General features: G+C 35.4%; 1 protein-coding gene across 7 annotated transcripts; it reads left to right on the forward strand.

The window, feature by feature from the left end:
* On the forward strand, positions 368-6582 carry LOC107623012 (pentatricopeptide repeat-containing protein At5g27110). 7 transcript variants are annotated; one of them, XM_021114269.1, is made up of 6 exons: positions 368-501; positions 2018-2070; positions 2594-2884; positions 3012-3079; positions 3769-3915; positions 4251-6582. In XM_021114269.1, the coding sequence occupies exon 6, from the start codon at positions 4261-4263 to the stop codon at positions 6373-6375; it is 2115 nt and encodes a 704-aa protein (XP_020969928.1). In that variant the 5' UTR covers positions 368-501; positions 2018-2070; positions 2594-2884; positions 3012-3079; positions 3769-3915; positions 4251-4260; the 3' UTR covers positions 6376-6582. The 7 variants fall into 7 exon arrangements, with proteins under 7 accessions (XP_020969928.1, XP_020969926.1, XP_020969931.1 ...); XM_021114267.1 differs by having other exon boundaries at positions 3769-3866; XM_021114272.1 differs by having other exon boundaries at positions 3012-3054.

Genomic DNA, 9556 nt, shown 5'->3' on the forward strand with positions numbered 1-9556 from the left:
CTCCTCCGTTTCTTTCTCCCTTTCCCCCTTTCTTTCGTCCATTCAGAAAGAAATCAAATCACACAACCCCAGCCAAAAAACCCTAGCACTGTAAGCCTACACCACCGCCGCAAGGAGTGGCATACTGCCGCGTCCGTCGCACTCAAAGTTCGCCATCCGTCCGTCTATCTAGCTTCCCTCGTGATCCAAGTCTTCAACCCCTGTTCGCTGTCACCGATCGCGGCTGCTTCCTCGAGCTCGGCGTCCGTCGTCTTTGTCTGCTCAGCCGCGCTTCCGTCGCCGTTTGTTTGCCGTTCACGTTCGCGTCTTCGTTCAGCTGTCGTCTTCGTTAGCGTTCTTCGCCGTTCACGTTCGCTCGGCGTTCACTGTTCGCGTTCACTCCCCGTTCACCGTTCGAGTTCGCATTCGTGTTCGTCTGGAAGCCACGTTGATCTGCTTCAAACACTGCGACCAACCCGCGCGCTCCACCTAGCCGTCGAACTGCTCTCTTTTGTCGCCGCCGTGAGTTCCCTAAACCCGCCACCAGACAATACACTCACACAACACCAATACTCTGCTTCAAACTCTGCAACTTCTGATTTCTATTACAATAAGTAACTATTAGATTTGGCAGTGGTTTGGATTATTTCATAGACTGAATTGAAGTTACAATAGTTATGTTCTCTTATCTATCACATTGATATTAAGCTTTGAATTTTCTTATTTTGTTTTAATTTTACGGCACTGAACATGTTTGATGAAATGCTTTAACCATATTTCTGGTTGGTTTTATAATTTCTAGCTTTTAGAAACTTAGTAAGTTGATTGCATGTGAAATTAGAATAATTGGATCTAAGTAATTAGGAAATTTTAACTGTTATTTTGAATTTGTTAATTTGCTAATTGTTCTTGTGTTGTTGTTCTGTTGTTCTTCTGTTACTTTTAATTTTTTTCTGTTTTTATTGTGATTTTCTGTTCTTGATTTAAGCTGTGATTGAAGGTTCTTTGGTTTTGGTATTCTTCACTTTCCTGTAAGCTTAGCTTTTAATTCTTTGAGCATACACGGATCAAATCATTGTTTTCAGCAATGGTGATTTTTAGATTTTTTTTTGGGTTGCTTTGTTTTAAATGTTCTTATTCTTGTGTTTTTGCTGTGATTTAACTGTTCTTTTGATTTTTTTTTTCGAATGCCCAGTCAGTACTTGGTTGATTGGTTTTGCTCACTAAATGTATTTGATGATAAATTTTAAATTGATAACTCTATTACTGCTTTACTGTCTGTTTCTGTAGTTAAATTTTATTAAAGTTTCTTGAATTTGCACTGCCTATTTTATTGATTCACTGTTCCTTCATTGCTTTTTTTTTTGTTGTTAATCATTGTGATGAGCTTTGTTAAAATTGGGTTGAAAACTACCAATCTTTCTTCATTTTTCACTGTTCTAACTTCTGTTCTTATTAAAAGATTTGCAATTGGTGATCTTTTGATTTATTATATGCTTCATGTTTTCATTGTTCTGTTCTTATGAAGAAAAAATTTGCAATTAGTGATTGTATGATTCATGTTTTGATTGTTTTGTTATATAAACAAAATTCTGTTTTCATTGTTTGGTTGCACTGTCCCTGTTCTTGATCTCTGCCGACTTGCTACCCCTCCTCCGTGTTGGATTCTTTTTGTTTCAGGTTTTGTTGTGTTTTTGTTTCAGCCTCTGTTGTGTTGCGTGTTTGTTTCGGGCTCTGTTGTGTGTTTATTGTGCAATACTATCATTTTTTGTTTTACTTTTTGACTTAGATACATTAAGACAATATTCTCTATCTTCAACTTGTGCATTGTAATTCAATCCAGCTATTTTTAATGGAAGTATAATTATGTTAATTGTCAACAAATTTGCAGCAAGTTATTGCATATTTTGATAATTAATTACATTTAGTTGGTGATATTTTAGGTAGGGTTTTAAATTTGAAAGATATTTAGGATGTTTATATATAATTTATTTATTATTTTATTATGGAACGGTTTTTTCAGTTGAATTACGGTTAGACCGGTTGGACCAGTAAACCAATGAACCAGTGACTAAAACGGTTTGATATCCGGTCCGGTTTTCAGAACCTTGGTTATAATTCATTAGCCACAATTATTATGCAACTATATTTATTTTTGAGAAAAGGATAAATAAGTCCCTGATCTTTTGCTCCGCGGACATTTTTGTTCCTGACTATTGAAAAATACTTTTAAGTCCCTGACCTTCAGAAAATTTGGACGGATCAGTCCCTGACAGAAGCATTTGGACAGATCAGTCCCTAACGGAGGCATTTGGACGGAGGGACTAATCCGTGCAAGTTTTGTGAAGGTCAGGGACTTAAAAGTATTTTTCAATGGTCAGGAACGAAAATGTTCGCGGGGCAAAAGGTCAGGGACCTATTTGTCCTTTTCTCTTTATTTTTTTATGAATATTTATAAAAAGTAATTATTTTTACTCATGTGTACTCATGTGACATGATTAAATGTGACATGATTAAATACACGTGTAAAATTAAGACAAAAATTAAGGACAAATCTAAAAATTTTAATTTATCTAATCTTTCCTCCCCTCCTCCTCCCCTTGTTCCTGACCAGTCGCAATCTGCTCCCCCTCGACGGCAACGCTCTCTTGTCTCATTGTCCCCTGCTCGTCGCTGGTAGTCTTCTGCTCCGTTGTTTCCGTTCGCGTTGCTTCGTCGCCCACTTTGTTGCATCTTCTTCCACCGCCGCTGCATACGTCTGCCGTTGCTGGCGTCAACACTGCAGCTCTGCTTCACCGTCTCTCTGTCGTGCCACTGGCCTCTGCTTCATCGCATCGTGCCTCTTGCTTAATTGCCTCTTCTCTGGTTCTTGCATCTCCTCAGCTTCGCCTTCTCTCACTTCCATGTGCTTCATCGCTCCTATATCTCTGCTAAGCATTTAGGGTTTTTGCACATTTTAATTTGATTTTAATGCTATTCATTTGTTCGAAATTTATAATTTGTTATCCTGATTATTTGAATATGATAATTAGGGTCAAAAGGAATGCTGGCTGCGGGAGTGGAAGCTCAGATTGGGTGCGTGGTCCTAACATGATGCGAGGTATACGCCATTCAATCTCGTCTTATTCAATTTTCTAGCTTAACCTTCTTATTTGTTCTAGCTATGTTATTAGTTATTGATATTTGATTATTAGTCTCGTCTGTTGCTGCTACTTTCTTTCGGTGAGTTCATCTGTTCAAGAAATTTAATTTCCTGTTCATGTTGCTCATTTATCATCTTTATGTCAAATTTATTGTGTTAGTTATTCTTGTTGCTGCTGTTAATTTTCTGCCTCCAGATATGTTCTTCTTCAGTGATTTTGTAGATGAATGAATGAGTAGAGGCAAGTTTGCGTATCTCCAAAGACATCATTCCTGTATATGTTTCTTGTTTTGACTGTCGGAGTAGTAATACTCTTATGTGCTTCAATTTCATTTATGTCTCACTTGCCAATAAAAACATTATTGCTCATTTTATTTTAATCTATTTACCAATTTGAACAAAACAATCAACAATTACTAACATATATTCTGCATCATATCTGCATATCGACATGGTAGAAATAATGAAAGTGTGAGGCACGCTGTCTAAGTCCTTTGAAAGTTCTTTTATTTTTTATCTTTTGGAAAAAATGAAAATGGATCCGTAATTTTACCTCATAGATTGTCACAAACTGAATTTATATATGTATTTGTCTTTATTTATTTATTTATGCATATAATTATAGGTGTTTTTTGTCTAAGTGGTAGGGTTAGCTTCACAGTTTGCTTTTGTTTATGGAGATGAAGCAACATCCTTCAAATCATATCGTATTTCCAGGTTGCCACTGAGAATTCTGCATTGAGTGGTATATATGCTACCACCACTGTATTGTAACTTAGTAATTTGCTTACAATGTATGTTTTGCACTTGGCTCCACATCCTTCCTTATATAGTTAATTATATTTATTGATATCAACAACTCTGATTCTCAAGTGTAATGATTCTTAACATTTATATTTCTTTTATTGCTTGTCAATTTTTTTTTACTGTAAAAAATATTAAAACTTATAGTATACAATTAAATAAAGCTAATTTTCTTATTATATTGAATAATACGGGCATCCCAACAACCTCTTCCCTAGGTGTGTTTATTTTTTACACCCTCTTGTTTTGTAGATTATATTTCTGATTTTTGTTTCTCCCTTAATGTGGTAAGATTAATTATAGTTTCTTTGTTGTATCTCTGTAGCCATTGCTGAATGGATGCAAGAAAACTTCTATCCCTTTTGAAAGCCAGTGTGACTTCCAAGTCACTTAAGCAAGGGAAACTCATCCATCAGAAGGTTGTGACTTTGGGGTTGCAAAGTGATGTTTCCTTTTGCAGGAACCTGATTAGCCTGTATGTTTCTTGTCATTTATATGATTTTGCAAAGCATGCTTTTGATACCATTGAAAATCCAAGTGAGATTTCTTTGTGGAATGGCCTAATGGCTGGTTACTCTAAGAATTACATGTATGTGGAAGCTCTAGAGCTTTTTGAGAAGTTCTTGCATTACCCTTACCTTAAACCTGATAGTTATACTTACCCGAGTGTTCTCAAGGCTTGTGGCGGGTTGAGAAGAGTCATCTTAGGGAAAATGATTCATACCTGTTTGGTAAAAGCTGGTTTAATGACAGACATTGTAGTTGGAAGCTCTCTTGTCGGTATGTATGCTAAATGCAATGCACTTGAGTATGCTATAAAGATTTTTGAGGAAATGCCTGAAAAGGATGTGGCAAGCTGGAATACAGTGATTTCTTGTTATTACCAAAATGGAAAATTCGAAGTGGCCCTACGTTATTTTAGCATAATGAGAGGATTTGGTTTTGAGCCTGATTCAGTTACAATCACAACAGCTATTTCCTCATGTGCTAGACTTTTGGATTTGAAGAGGGGAAGGGAAATTCACAAGGAGTTAATTAATAGTGGGTTTCAGCTAGATAGTTTCATTAGTTCTGCTCTTGTTGACATGTATGGAAAATGCGGTGACCTAGAAAATGCCATAGAGGTTTTTGAGCAAATGCCCAAAAGGACCGTGGTTGCTTGGAATTCCTTGATTGCAGGATATGGTTTGAAAGGTGACATCATTTCATGTATTCAACATTTTAGGAGGATGTACAATGAGGGAATCAAGCCAACTTTGACTACTTTAAGTAGCATAGTAATGGTTTGTTCACGATCAGCTCGATTACTAGAGGGGAAATTCGTGCATGGATATATAATACGAAACAACATACAACCTGATATTTTTATTAATACCTCCCTAATGGATTTATACTTCAAATGTGGAAAGGTTGGGTCAGCTGAAGCCATCTTTAAGTTAATACCGAAGACAAATGCCGTTTCTTGGAACGTCATGATTTCTGGATATATGACGGCAGGGAAATTTTTTGAAGCCTATGACGTGTTTAGTGACATGAGACAAGCTCATGTAGAAGCAGATGCTATTACTTTTACTAGTGTTTTAGCTGCTTGTTCACAACTAGCAGCTCTAGAAAAGGGTAAAGAGGTTCACAAATTGATTATTGAGAGCAACTTAGAAGACAATGAAGTAGTTATGGGGGCTCTTCTTGATATGTATGCAAAGTGTGGTGCTGTTGATGAAGCATTTGGTATTTTTAGAATTTTACCGGAGAGAGATTTGGTGTCTTGGACTTCGATGATTACAGCTTATGGGTCCCATGGCCGGGCCCATGAAGCTTTAAAACTCTTTGCTGACATGCTTCAGTGGAATGTGAAACCTGACAGAGTTACTTTTCTTGCCATATTATCTGCTTGTAGCCATGCAGGGTTGGTGGATGAAGGATGCTATTATTTCAACGAAATGATCAATGTTTATGGCATTATGCCAAGAGTTGAGCATTATTCATGCTTAATTGATCTTCTTGGACGTGCTGGAAGATTAAATGAAGCCTATGAGATTCTGCAAAGAAATCCTTCAATCACGGATGATGTTGGGTTGTTAAGCACATTATTTTCTGCATGTCGTTTGCACAGAAATCTTGATTTGGGGGTTAAAATTGCAAGAATGCTAATTGACAAGAATCCTGATGATCCATCAACCTATATTATCCTGTCAAATATGTATGCATCTGTTCAAAAGTGGGATGAAATGCGGATGGTGAGATCAAAAATGAAAAAGCTTGGACTGAAGAAGAATCCAGGATGCAGTTGGACGGAGATTAACCAAAAGATTCAACCCTTCTTTTCGGAAGACAATTCCCGATGGCATTTGGAATCAATTAAAAAATGTCTTTGGTATCTTACTAGTCACATGGAAGACGAGTCTATATCATTTATCCATTTTGATACTGAAACTCAGATATATTACTAGCCTTCAAAGGAAAAGAGCGTAGGCTTAGCAGATAGACATCACAAATTACAATGATCCTTAAACTTAGTTGCAAGTAAAATTTTTCTGTGAGCAAAATGTAAGGTAGCTTTACTGTGCTTGATTTTATATTTAACGCAGGGCTGCCAACTTAGTAATTTGTATTTTGTACCATCACTTAATAAATAGTGAGATGGACTTTACTGTTAACTGGCTTGAGGAAAACCACCTCAACAGCTAAATGTTTATAATAACAATAACAATATTATTATTAGAGGAGTGTTACACATACAAGTCATTTTTGTTTACAAGTCTTACAAGTTGAGCCTAACACGCGCGTTACTAAACCATCTTCGCGTGTTTCATCTTTGTTTCCTTTTTTACGAAGAAGAAGAAGAAGAAGAAGAAGCGTGAAAACGGCGTGAATATAAATGACTTGTATGATTTGTATGGAAAAACGTTCTCTCTTTGTCTTCGATCTCCTTCTGTTTTTTTGGATTTTCATGGTTTCTGAAATCAAGTTTTGAAATTGTTTTAAAGATGATGGAACTTCAGAAATACACCTGAACGATTACAAAAATACACCCAAACGATTACAGAAATACATCCAAAGGATTACAGAAATACACCCAAAGGATTTAAGAAATACACCCAATATAGACCCAATATAGGGAGAAACAGTATATTTCTTCTTGAAATCAATACACCCAAAGGATTACAAAAATACACCCAAAATTCGTTGAAGTACACTTTATGCATAATTCAGAACTCTTTCTCTTTTTTCTCCTCATCTTCTGCTGCTTCTTCTTCTTCAAAAACGATTTCAGAAGAAGAAGAAGGAGAAAGAGAAGGCAAGAAACGTACCTTGAATAATGTTTCTTCGTTTTTTCTGGTGATTTTGATGAAGGAGAAAGAGAAAACAAAAAGAAGAGAAGAAATTTCAATAAAAAAAGAGGGAGGAAGAGAAGAAAAAGAGACACGGAGAAAGAAGAAGAGAAAGAGGAAGAGGAAGAGGAAGAGGAAGAGAAAGCACGGAGAAAGAAGAAGAAAAAGATGCACAAAAAAAAAATGTGAAACGGCGTGTTTATAAATGACTTGTATGAAAAATCATTTGTATGTGGAGATTTACTCTTATTATTATTATTCAAACTTCGTCTAAGTGGCATCCAATTCAATTCTGTTCAAAAATAAAATTTTTAACTTTATTGTAGCTAGAATCAAGAAATATTCATCTTGTTTATTATTTTAAATATTAAAATGTTAATTTTAATTTACATAAAATATTCTTAAGATAACCTTTAGGTGTTTCTTTAGTGAATACAACAAAATATTTAGGATATGTGTTTGTATAAAGTAAGGTAAATAATTAGAAATAAAGAAATAAAGAACGTAAGTTTTTATAAAAATAAAAAATTTTGAGATGCGCGTTTACTATTTGTATTTATTTTTTATTACTTTTGCAGCATTCTCATTTTTTATTGAGGACCTTTGGTTCTCACTCTGTTAGTGTTAGGGTCTCAAGTTTTTCAGAGAATGGATAAGAAGAGAGACTTTTGAGCTTGAGAAAGTAGGAGATTCTTTATAGTCTTATTAGTAGTCTTCTCTCACTATATATATATATGTATGTGGTGAATTCTATCATTTCCTTTGTAAAGTAATAAGTAACTTATTCTATGTGATGTGTTATTTTTTAATTGGTTATTAGGTTAATTATGGTTAGACTATTTTATAATTAAATTAGTTTTTAAAATGGGTAATTATACAATTTTTTAAAGTATTAAAAATGGTTTTTTTTTCAAATCATTTTTAGAAGATGTATCCTAACCCTCTGTAATGGCTTTCGGCCTTTCGATCCCTCTATTCTTTAAAAAAAAAAAACTGATAGGAAGTTTCAAGAATGTAGAGAAGAGAGAAAACCAACCTATCCAAGCAAGGCGAAGCAAATTTTGGCCAGGGGTGATAGCAGCGACGGACGAGGATGCGACGACGAGAGATGCACCAGAGCAAAGAGACTCAACGACGTAGAGCAGGGGAGCCACAGACGTGACCGCGCAGTGTTAGAGACGCACCGGAGCAAGCAAGAACGACGAGAGACACACCAGAGCAAAGAGACGCAACGACGCAGAGCAGGGGAGCCAACGAGAAAGAAAAATTTAGGATTAGGGCTACCATTAATGTGATTTGAAAAATTAAAAGAATTAGTTTCTAATCTTTTAATAAATTATATATTTATCTCTTTAAAAATTTAATTATAATATAATTTAATTATGGTTAAAATAGTAACTCAAATTAAAAGTAAATATCTAATTAAAATGTAACACATTATAGGAAATAATTTTACATATTATTTTAGAAAGGATTAAGTAGAATTCGCCTATATATATTTATATTACTTTTATAAAGAACTCTTGTAAATAAAATATATTAATATTGACATGACTGTATTTATGTATAGGTATACCTGTATGATTTATTTTTAATATGATTGTACATAATTTAATTTCAACCATATAATCATTTTTAAATGAGGAAAAGAAAAATTTATACCAACAGTGATATTATGATTTAAACATAGTGTTCTTGTGTGAAAGTTGACTCCGAGGTATAGCTTGTTCTGGTGGTACTTGAACTAACTTTCTTTGGAGTAAAAAGGGTGGAACGTCGTCTTCTTCTAGGAAGGCAGTGTTGGGTACCTGAAAAGGGACTCCAACGCTCAAGTAAGTATGAATGTGAGAGAGTTCAGAATAAGACTAGAATGAATTGCGTACCTCTTGACTAGTTACGTGCTGGTATATATATCTGATTGTTTGTTGTGTACTCCGTTATTCGTATCAAGTTTGTTATTGGTTTGACGGAGTCCATGCTGGTTGTTACCCGAGTTTATTAGGATAGTGGTAGCTTGAGTGGAGCGGTTATTTTAGAGGGGTTTTCTCTTCCAGCTATACTAGGTTTCGAGATTGTTGTTGTTGTGGGCCAAGGTTTGGGTAACGGATCATAGCCCCCAAGCTTGACTTATTTTTCAAGGCCGAGCTATAACAGGTCGAGCTTATTTATAGCTCGGGACCGAGTATAGTGGTAGCCCCAAGGTCGACTTGTTTGCTTGTGGGGGTTTTTTGAAAAATTTGTCAAGGTTGAAATTTTAGGCGGTAAATTAATTGTATAGGAGAGAGAATTCCGGGAAACG

The sequence above is a fragment of the Arachis ipaensis genome, chromosome B10, assembly GCF_000816755.2.
Source record: "Arachis ipaensis cultivar K30076 chromosome B10, Araip1.1, whole genome shotgun sequence".
NCBI lineage: Eukaryota > Viridiplantae > Streptophyta > Magnoliopsida > Fabales > Fabaceae > Arachis > Arachis ipaensis.